Raw genomic sequence first — 11863 nt, 5'->3', positions numbered from 1 at the left:
TGGATTAATTATTAAATCATTAAGTTTATTGGAAATATCAATTTTTTCTTTAAATAAATTTTCAAGGCGTTCAAGGGAAACTCTTTTGGATGGGTTAAAATCAGTAACTGGTGGTAAAATTGTTGATTGGAAATCACCTTTCCCATATTCAATAGGCTGAAGAATAAATATATATGGATTTTCTTTGGAACAAATAACGTGAGCTTTCTGTCCCAAATAATCCATGAATTTGGATATATCCTTTTTTTCTTTAAAATAAAATGTACAATTTATTTGAGGGTTTGAACTTAAAAATGAAATATACTCTTCTTTCTCAGGATCACGTTCGAACGAAGAAAATTCACTGAGGTTAAAATACATTTCTGGTAATTGTGTTGGATTTCTTCGTTGATTTTTTTCAGTTTCAGGGAAAAAAGAAAATGAAATATTTTCATTTGCATGTTGAACACGAAGTTGGCCAGATATTTTTTTCTTAGAATAATTTATAAATTCTACATTAACATTTGGGTCTTGAATTGACATTTTGCATTTAAACAAAGTAGGTCAAATTTAAAAGGGCGCCCCGATAATATTTGATAAGTTTATATTTGCCTGTGCGGATGATAAACCGCATTAATGTACACATTAAACCCAGTTACAAGGAAACTACCAAATTTTAAAGATACACTCAAAGCAGCAATAAACGGAGTTGAATTAGATCATGATCAATTAGTTACTTTAATTCAAGCAAATACATTAGAAGAAAGAAAATCTCTTCAAGAAGCTGCCGGTAAACTAACACAAAAAATGTTCGGAAACAAAGTTTTTATGCGTGGGATTGTTGAGTTTTCTAATGCATGTGAAAAACGGTGTAATTATTGTGGTGTTACAGCATACGACCAAAAATTTTTAATTTCACAAGACTCCATTCTAGAATGTTGCGATTACATGTACAAAAAGGGCTATCGAAATTTAGTCCTTCAATCTGGTGAAGTTACGTCTGATTCACGTATTAATTGGATCTGTGAACTTTTAGACAAAATTAACGAAAAGTATACATTCAAACCTGATGTTGGTATGTGTGTAGTTCTCAGTATTGGTGAATTATTAAGAAGACAATATCAAAAATTGTATGATCATGGAGCAAAGCGATATCTTCTCCGCATTGAATCATCCAACAAAGAGCTCTACCAATCTATGCATCCGCCAGATCACCTTTTTGAACGGAGGCTTGAATGCTTGAGAGACTTGAAGGAAATTGGATTTGTCACCGGTACGGGGGTTATGGTTGGGGTACCCCGACAAACGTTCGATCATCTAGCACAAGACGTTGCCTTCTTTCGTGATAATGGATTTCATATGATAGGCCTTGGCCCATATGTTATTCATAAAGATACTGTTATGGGAAAGCCTCTTCTTAAAATTGACTTAGCCGAAAGAAAGAAAATAGATCAACGAAAAGTCGAAGTCACTTTAAATATGTATAACGTAATAAGATTGCAATGTCCTTATGTTAACATTGCAGCTACAACAGCATTGGAAGCACTAAATCCAGGTTCTAAGGAACTTGCATTAACTGGTGGATCAAACGTTCTAATGCCAATTATTACACCAAAACAATATCGATCGAATTATCAGCTTTATGAAGGGAAAAAGGAAATAGATATGGATCGAGAGCAAACACATCAAATGGTAATTGAACTGTTAAAGAAAATTGGTAAAGTACCAGAATTTAATAGATGGAATCACCCGCCGCTATTCATGCGTCAACATAAATTTACAAAATAAATTTTATAGGTTATATACATTTTATATTCAAGTGAAAATTATTTTTCTTTTAAAATGATTCTGAGAATATATTTTAGCGAAAATAGCAGATGTTCTCATATTATCTAGTTTCAATTTAAATGTGAAGTACTTTGTAGCAAAATTTGGTATAGTGTTAATACATCTTGTGGTACAATTATCATGGCGCTGTTGATAATCTTAATCCAAATAAAGAAGAAGCAATTATTAAAGTTAATGTGTTAATTCTTAATTCTTTAGAAGATAGAGAAAATTATGGAAATTAAATTATTTGATGCATCATCTTTGCAAGAAAATATTAACATTTTGGAATCAGCTGAAAAGCATATTGATGAAAATGAACTTAACCAAAATAAAAATGAATCAATTAATTCATTAACATATCTTAGTGATACAATAAGATTAAATTATGAAGAAAGAATATGCAATACAAATGACAAAGTAACAATCTACACATTATTTACAGAAGCTAAAGACGAAGAACTTAAACAATTACATAATAATAAAGAAAGCACAATTCAAACACTTATTCCAGTAACAAATCTTAACGAAACAATCAAAAAGAATTACGAAGAGTTAATCGATAAATAAGAACTTGATTTAATCAATGAAGAGATCAAAGCTGAACACGACGAACTTAAACTGATTCATATGAAGCAAAATGCTAAACACGCACTGAAAGACTTTAACTTAAACGACCTCAAGTAGTAAATCAGTAAGTTAGAAAATGCCAATACATAGAAGAGTTTAACCAAATTCTGAATTAAATGGGTAGTTAGATGGCCCAAACAATACAATACAAATTACAATGGGTAAATGTGTGCTAATCATAGGAATTATAGCTGTGGTACTTCGCCTAGAAAAAAGAATTTGGCAAATAAGATAATCTTGATAGAGAAAGTAACCCGTAATAAAACAAAACCAAATAATGTGGAAGTAAATATTTAATATATGAATTTCATTATAATGATGAAGATACAATATGTCATATATACTTTATGAGATGAGTTATATTTATTTTAATAGCAATTAGTTAGAGTGAACTACTTGGCTCTCGTTTTGGTATAAATCTAACAGATTACGAAAAATATTGAGAAATAAATGGCAGTTTATATAAATTTTGATCAAAATTAAAATCTTTTCATGCAAGTAATGAAATTGGTAAAATGTTTTTTAGCTGATATTTTTTCTCAACAAATTTTTTTATTCCAATTTAGGTCTGTTTAACCTATTTATTTTATATTGATTCACAAAAAAAAGAATTATAATATATTACATGGTTTTAGATATATATATATATATATATATATATATATATATACATAAGTTCATTCTTCAGTTTCATCTAAGAACGCTTCATCCGCTGCTGTCAATGGGTTTGCTGACCATATTATCATATGTCTTTTATTAGCTCTTTCACGCGCAATAGTTTTTTCGCTTTGTTTTTTCTTTTCCATCAACTTTTCCTGTTTCTTTTTCGCATTTTCCTTTCCTTTTCTTTCCAATATTTTTTCCTCTCTATTCACCAAGAAACCCGTTCTCTCCACAGTGTTTCTTAGTCTCGCATAATATTCCGCCAATTTTTCTTGTTCTTCTGCGTATTCTCTTCTTTTTCTTTCTTCTATATCTTCTTTTTCTATTTGAACCTTTTGTTCCAATTTCCTTAAAATCGGTGTCATTGCTTTACTTATCTCTTTTTGTTTCCATTTACGTTCATCTTCTTCTTTTTCTTCTATTTCTTTTTGCATTTCACGTAGAGCTAACTTTTGCTTTATGTGTTGATTCCTCATTTTTACTGCTTTAGTTTCATGTGGATCGAAATATGTTTTTCTTTTTGTTGTATAACCGATTTCTCCTTCTGTTTCAGTCAGAAATTCGTCTGGAATTGAGAAATTTGTACTTTCGTCATCTTCATAATCATTATTAAATGTTGACGAAAATTCGAAGTCATTATTTGGCGCTTTAAATTCGGTAACTTCTTGCGAATTTTGTAGTTGTTCATTTAAATATGTTAAACACGATTTTCGATCTGTTAATTGTTGTTCAGTTGTTGAGTTAAATGTAAACGTAATTGTGGAATTATTCGGTGTTTCTTTCTTATGTTGATACATTTCGGGATGTTTCACACAGTTTGGCGCATTGTTTGGTATAACTTTCTTCTCGACATGTGCAATTGGTTGAATTGGCGTAGATGGCATTTTTCTGATTTTTCGTTCTTTGTAAAAAGTTTGTTGAGTTTTCGCTGGCGTTCTTTCATGTTCTTGTTTAGGTCTACTAAGAAATTCGGGCGGATTGTCTTTGATTTCTTTATATTTATATGGTTTGAATTTTGGTTTTGTTTCAATTGGAACTTTTGGACGTTGACGAATTGGTTGTGTTGATGGTGTAAATTGTTTGTGTTTTGGTTTGGTTTGTTTTGTTGATGTAATCGTTTTTGTGTTGGTTGGCTTAGGCTTGGGATGTCTTCTTTCATTAAATTCCATATAATCAGCTGGCATTCGAACTTTCGTTTTTTTCATCGCAACAATTTCTGGTGGCGTTTCGCGTTTGTGGGTGTTACGTGAGTTTAATTCTTCATATCTCTTTTGCGAAATTGGTGGGATGTAATCAAAATTAAGAAATACATGATTTAATTGATCGTCTTTGGTGGTTGTATTTGTAGTTGATTTGTTTTCCGTTTCGGTTTTGGTATCAGTGCTTGTTGATTCTACTTGACATTGTGATGGAATATCATCAGAATCACTGAAATATTGGTACTTCATGGAACTCCTAGCTTGAGAAGCAAGTTTTTCTGACATTTGCATTCGATGAACACTGTTATAATGTAGTGTTGTTAATAATTCGAGATCATCAGCAAGTGTAGAACATTTAGAATTTTGTGTTTTTAAGTAAGATCTATCATTAAAATTACTTTCGTGCATAAGTTTTTCATCATTTGTATGAAATCTAATATCTGAGGAGTCAGATTCAAAATCAGATGAATCATCAATAACATTTTGATTTGTTTCATATTCTTCATCTGCTGAAGATCCATTAATTATATCTATTTGATTATAGTCAGGTTGTGAAACAAACCATGAAGTGCTAATATTCTTCATTTTTTAAGATTTTGTTTTTAACGTACATCTTCTTTGTATACTTTACCTAAAAAATTGAATTTCACTAAGTTTGTTAAGTTACATTTTTAAATGGATTCAAAATGTAATCATGAAGGAGAAGAAAGCATTAAGTTACTACAGGCATCTGAAGACACCATTCGAAATTTGAATGATCAAAATATTGAATCATCTGTGGATACAATAATTAATTATCATTGTATCAATAAATATTCCTTAAAAACAATTGTATGTAGATTATTATATTCATATTGCGTATCGAATCTTAATAAATATCATATATGTATCAATTTTATTAAAGCATATAATTCAAAAGAGAATGTGGAAAATGATGAACAAAAACTTATTGAAATTTTTTGCGAACAACTTTTAAGATTAAGTACATCAGAATCCAATTATCTTCTTGAACAATTAATTCGTAATAAAATAATTAATGCAAATCTACTCAAAGCTAAAAATTCATTTTACTTTAAACATTATTTTGAGAAAGATGATATGGGTGAACATTGCTTTGATAAGATATTTAAAAAAAATCTTAAAAATAATCCTGAACTTCATAATGAATTAATTAATGAAGGTGTTAATCCGAGTGGAATTACTAAAATCATTCGAAATGATGAAATCGAGAAACTTCAAGAAATAGCATCACAAACGAATTTTAATATTAATCAAAAAATTAAAATCTCATTATATGAAAAATGTTCATTTATTAATCAAATAAATGTTTCATTAATTGATTATGCAGCATTTTATGGATCAATTAATTGTTTTAAATTTTTATTATTAAATGGATCTAAATTAGATTATACTTTTAAATATGCTGTTGCGGGTGGAAACTTTGAAATCATTACTTTATGTAAACAAAATGGTTCATCATTTGGTGGATCATTTGAAGCTGCAATTAAATTCCATAAAAATGATATCTTTAAATATATTTATAAAGATATATATAACGAAGATAAAAACTATAAAGGATTAGCAAAAATGTGTATAGAGAATGATAATTATGAAATTTTATTATTTTTAGAAAATGAAGGAATGAAAATTGATAATTCAGATATCAATAAATCAGCTTCAAAAGGAAATTTGTTCCTTTTCAAATATTTAACTGAAAAATATCAAATTCCTAAAGATTCTTTAGTTTTTGCTTCGAAATCAGGAAATTATGAATTTGTAAAATATATTATTGATAAAGGTATTGTTGATATTAATGCAAAGAATAATAATTTTTAATTTTTGAAGTTAAATTTAACGATTTAAAATATAAAAATTGTTTTTGGAATTTCATTGTATTATTTCAAACAGCATTAATACTCGCTTCTCAAATGGGTTTTGTTAATATTGTCGAACTACTTCTGAAGCAAAAAGGAATTGAAATTAATACTCAAGATGTTATTGTGTTAAATTTGATGTTTAATTTTATAATTAAATATTTTAAATCAACATTTGGAATTTTTATAAATTATTTGAAACTGCACTATTTTATGCTTGTGAAAAAAATAAATATGAAGTGGTAAAATTGTTAGTTGAACATAAAGATATTAAATATGATGAAAACATTATTTGTTTATATTATTTATGATTTGTTTTAATGTTTTGTTTTTATATAATAATATTCGATATTCATTAATATTAAAAACAACACCACTTATGTGTGCATGTGATAATAATTGTGTTGAAATAGTTAAATTACTTCTTGAGAAAAATTCATATGATATTAACGCTACTTCTGTCAAATTAATTTATTCAAAATTAGCTTAATTTTTATAATGTTTCATAATGACTTTTGGTATTTTTTTGATTTGTTTCTAACAGCATTAATAGTAGCATCTTATAAAGGATATACAGATATTGTAAAATTACTTATTGCTCAAAAAGATATTGATATAAATATCAAGGATTCTAATGATAATTTTAAATATTTATTCTTTCAAAATAAAATTAGGAATTTATTCAATTTTAAAACAGCTCTTATGTATGCAGTTAAATTTAATAAATTAGATATTGTTGAAATACTTCTTGCGCAAAATGGAAGTGATATAAATTCGAGAAGCATTTCATAAAATGATAAAATATTTATTTTTAATATATACTATTTAATTGATTTTTTTGATGTTTTTTCAAATAATTTTGGACTTTATTAATGATTGCATCTTATTTTAAAAATGTTGATATTGTTAAATTCTTATTAAATCAAAAAGGAATTGATGTTAATGCTCATAATATTTAAATAATTTATATAAAGTTGATTACAATAATTTAATATTTAATTTCAACTTTTGGAATATAATAGTATTATTTAGTAATGCATTTATATTTGCATGTGATCAAGGAAGTATTGAAATTGTTAAATTACTTCTTGCTACAAAGGAAAATGATATTAATTATAAAACAATTAATTTCTTTTATTAAATGTTTTTTATAATGTTGTGATATTTCATATTAATATTTGGAATTAATTTCATTTATTTTGGACAGCATTAATACATGTTTCTATGAGAGGTAACTGTGATATAGCTAAATTACTTCTTGAACAAGAAGGAATTGATGTTAATGCAAAATCTGTTTGTTAGTTTTTATTAAAGTTTTTTGAATAATTTTTGTGTTAATTAATCATAATTGGAGTTTAATTAAATCAGAGAACACAGCTCTTATAATTGCATCTCAATATGGTCAATATGAAATTGTTAAAATGCTTCTTGAGAAACGAGAAATTAATATTGAAGCTGAAAATATTTATATATATTATTTTATGTTTTATTTAGATATTCGATATTATAGTTCTTAATTTGGAATTAACTAAAATTATTTAAAACGGCTATAATTTATGCTTATTTAAATAATAATAAAGAAATTATTAAAATGCTTCTAGATTTTGAAGGTTTTTATAAAAATACAGGAAATATTTCTTTATTTATCTTAAAGTTTATTTCATTTGTTCGATATCATAATATAAAATTTGGAAATTATTTATAATATTTTGGAAACCACTTATGATTGCGACTGAAAATAATAATTACGATCTTGTTAAAAAACTAATTGAACAAGAAAAAGTTGATATCAATGAAAAAGATGTTTATAAATTGTTTTTGAAGTTAGTTCTAATTAAATGAAATTTAAAAATAATATTTGGAATTTATTTAAAATGTTTTGTACAGCATTAATGATTGCTGCTGAAAATGGATTTAATGATATAGTTAAATTACTTCTAGAGCAAAAAGGAATTGATATAAATAGCAAGGATATTTATATATTTTTAAAAATGTTTATTTGAATAATATAAAATTTTAGAAAAATATTTGGAATATGTTTGAATTTTTTTGGAATGCATTAGAAATTGCATCACAAAACGGTCATATTGAATCAATAAAATTACTTCTTCAATACGAGGGAATTGATATTAATGCTAAAAATGTATACAAACTTTATTTAATGTTAATTTTATTAAAATGAAATTACAAAATAATATATAAAAATTGCTTAAATTATTTTATACTGCACTTATTATAGCAGCTGAAAATGGTCATATTGAAATTGTTAAAAAACTTCTTGAACAAAAGGGAATTGATATTAATGCACAAAATACTTTTTTGTTTTAAGTAAAGTTTCTTTCAAAAATTTTATGTTTAATAAAAATATTTGGAATTTAATCAAATTATTTGGAACAGCACTTATGGGCGCGACTGAAAGAAACCACATCGAAATCGTTACATTACTTCTTGATCAAAATGGAATAGATTTCAATGCTAAAAATATATATTCCTTCTATTTAGTATTTATTCATAATATTTGGTATATCAAAATAATATTTGGAATATATTTAAAATGTTTTGTACAGCACTAATGATTGCATCTCAATTTAATTATATCGAAATAGCGAAATTACTTCTTGGAAAAGAAGGAATTGATATAAATCTCAAAAATATATTTTTGCAAAATATAATACTTATTTATATAGTTTTGGGTTTCATCATGTTATTTGGAATTTGTTAAACATATTTTCTAGTGCTATTTTTATCGCAGCTGATAATGGTTATGAAAAATTTGCTGAATTACTTCTGAACGAAAAAGGAAATGAAATAGAAAAAGAGGATATTATTTGTTTGAATCATTTGAATATGCTGTTATGTTTGCAGCACAAAAAGAACACGATAATGTTGTTGCATTGCTTGAAAATTATAAAAAAGGAATTTTCTAAACACCTTAAAAATCTTTATCCTGAGTAAATTAATCACCAAATTATTTAATTATAGATCAATTTCACTCACGAACGAAAAAAGAACGAGTTTTTTTACCAATTCTTACAAACTTTTAATGTTTATGTTATAAAAGTAAAAACATAAATGCAATTTCAAAATGTTTTCGAATATCAAACTTCAATAAAAATAAAATATTTTTTATAATTTTTACTCGTTTTTAGCTTTTCATGACCAGGAATTTAGCTACAATCTATAAAGGCAGGAAAACCTATTCTGTGGAGATGCAATATCAAGCGGATTTGACAACGACCTTTAACTTTTGGCGCTGGATCTGGGTTGTACCATAAATCTGTTACTTTCCCAACTTGCAGAGTGCGCAAAGCAATTTGAAGAGTTGCAATTTCATCATCTTTAAATAGGTCTTTGTCAAACATAGTTATTGTCAAAACATCACTTAGATTAGGTGATACTGGGAGACAGAATTCTTCGTTCCATTGAGGTTTATTTGTATTATCTTTTACAGATGTTTTCCATTTCTTATTGCTTGTCGACAACGAAATAACGCAATAAGGATCACTTTGAGTAATTATATCCATTTTTGGAACATTTGCAGCCTCAACTACTTTTAAATGAAGTTCCATTCCTGTTTTGTGATAGGAGAATTTAAAATGAGATCATAATTTTAACCCCTTTGAAATTTCGTAATATAACGGTTTTCTCATTTGCCTAAAACCAGTAATTCAATGGATAACTTACTCAAATTTGAAAATGGACGATAAGCAAAGACGCTTCGGACATAATAATTAAGTGAAAAGTCAATCTGAAAGATTTTTTATGTAATAATTATAAATAATATTATTCATATTTACTGTGAGATGTATTCCGATATAAATAATCATAATCTATAATATTATTCATCTAATGTAAAATTAATTCTTTTTTATGTAATTATATATTTAGAAGAAATATATTTATATTAATGTAAAGATAACATTTATAAATGATACGAAAGTTATATTTTTACTAATTTAATATCTGTTTTTCACAACTTCTATAAACCCAAGGAAATCATTTACATCAATTTCCTTTCCGTCGTCCAGAACTGCCTTTCCGCTGAACCTTCCGAACACCTGATGCTGGTTAGACGCGATTATCAACAAGTTAAAGTTCGATGACCGATCCACAATTGGCGTGAACACCAAATTTAGTCTTTTGTCGTCACTTTCGACTTTAATTTGTTTGTCGTATTCGTATTCCCCTTTTTCGTTTGTTGGTATCTCGAACACAACTTCGTTAAGTTTGTGAACTTTATCGCCGTAGAACAAAACGTTTTCGGTCGCAGGAGATCGATCAGTAAATCCGTACCCTAAATTAAATCCGAACTTAATTCCATCGATTTTACCGGACGCTGAGCTCCAGTACCACGTGTTTTTGTACGTCCATTTACCTCGGCCCCAATCAAGAACTGTGAATGAATTATCTGGATCAAGGTCGATTTCTCTCTTTCCAAGCTTAACTTTCCCAGTGGAGACCATGCAGTTCACCTTCTCGTTGAGGTAGAAACATGTACGATCTGTTGACCATGATGTCGCAATGTTCATACTTTCAACGTTAGATGGTTGGATGGCTACAATGTCGGCTTCGAACCCGGTTTCGTTGTTGGGAAGTTTCATTTTAGATGATTTTGCAAATATATGGCGAAGTTCTCCTTTCTTTTCATATTTGATGGAAACTGTATCATCGGTATAAGAAACATTCATGTCGGTGGTAGATGTTGGTGATAAACCTAATTTGCCAAGAGTAAATAATTTGATTGTATCAACTTGATAAAAAGTGCCATTTTCAAGATCAATGTAAGCAATGGCCATGAGGCCTCCGTATGTTAAATCAGAAATTGTTACACAAACAGCAAAATTTTGTGTATGTGATATTGTCATGTAATAATCCCATTCTTTAACACCAAGTTTAATACCTTGAATTTTATCACGAGAATAAATAAAAAATGGATGTCTGGCCCAACCTTCACGTGCAAGATATCCACTGGAATTAAGAAGATTTTCTTGTGTAATAATTTCAATTTGTTGTTGTGCATCATATAGAACATCAGTTGCGTCTTTATTTAAATACTGTTTGAAAGCGAATATTAGAAAAGCCAGGACTATTACGAAAATTGATTTAAAAACCATTTTTGAACCCATTGCCACCAATGAGTACGTTATTTGGCTTCATATCACCTCACATTCACCTTCAAATGTGTATCGTTCTGATATGCAGATATTTTGCGTGCAGATATTATTTAATAAAAATTATGAAATATGTAAGCAAAAATAGAATTAATATAAAGGATCAATCCATTGGGGCATCAATATTATGGAGTTAGAAAGTATGAAAAAACATGATATTATATACTTTGGCGTGTATGTAAATGGATTTGGAGTTTCCGTTGTACATGAAACTGTTGTGTCTTACTGTGGAAATAAATATGGACTTGGCCACATTACAGATAAATTTGGAATCAAAATTGGGACATTAGAATGTACTCAAGCATATGAGCGTATTTGTTCAAATGGTCCAATTGAAGCTCCATGGAGATATTATTCGAAATTTGTTCATTACTAGAGTGGATTGAAATATTATGCTAATGGTACTCCTGATGGAAGCATTCGATTACCAACCAGGGTTTCATATGAAATTCTTTCAATTCCCGAAATCCCAAATTGCAGAACATATTATATTTAGGGATGCGCGGAACACACACACACA

The 11863-nt window shown here is 27.8% G+C and overlaps 4 protein-coding genes across 4 annotated transcripts; 1 reads left to right on the top strand and 3 right to left on the bottom strand.

Moving 5' to 3' along the window:
* Positions 1-615: 615 nt before the first annotated feature.
* GO595_003658 (radical SAM domain containing protein) lies at positions 616-1767 on the top strand (the record flags this gene model as incomplete). The annotated part of the gene is made up of 1 exon (XM_067916703.1): positions 616-1767. The coding sequence occupies one exon, from the start codon at positions 616-618 to the stop codon at positions 1765-1767; it is 1152 nt and encodes a 383-aa protein (XP_067775945.1).
* A 1346-nt stretch (positions 1768-3113) lies between these two features.
* On the bottom strand, positions 3114-4883 carry GO595_003657 (uncharacterized protein; the record flags this gene model as incomplete). The annotated part of the gene is made up of 1 exon (XM_067916702.1): positions 3114-4883. The coding sequence occupies one exon, from the start codon at positions 4881-4883 to the stop codon at positions 3114-3116; it is 1770 nt and encodes a 589-aa protein (XP_067775944.1).
* A 4456-nt stretch (positions 4884-9339) lies between these two features.
* Positions 9340-9741, bottom strand: GO595_003656 (C2 domain containing protein; the record flags this gene model as incomplete). Its single annotated transcript, XM_067916701.1, has 1 exon — positions 9340-9741. One exon carries the CDS (start codon positions 9739-9741, stop codon positions 9340-9342), a length of 402 nt encoding a protein of 133 aa, XP_067775943.1.
* Positions 9742-10128: 387 nt separating this feature from the next.
* Positions 10129-11286, bottom strand: GO595_003655 (DUF2804 domain-containing protein; the record flags this gene model as incomplete). The annotated part of the gene is made up of 1 exon (XM_067916699.1): positions 10129-11286. One exon carries the CDS (start codon positions 11284-11286, stop codon positions 10129-10131), a length of 1158 nt encoding a protein of 385 aa, XP_067775942.1.
* Positions 11287-11863: the final 577 nt, after the last annotated feature.

The sequence above is a fragment of the Histomonas meleagridis genome (assembly GCF_020186115.1).
Source record: "Histomonas meleagridis strain 2922-C6/04-10x chromosome Unknown contig_23, whole genome shotgun sequence".
NCBI lineage: Eukaryota > Parabasalia > Tritrichomonadida > Dientamoebidae > Histomonas > Histomonas meleagridis.
This window is presented reverse-complemented; position numbering and strand designations above follow the sequence as displayed.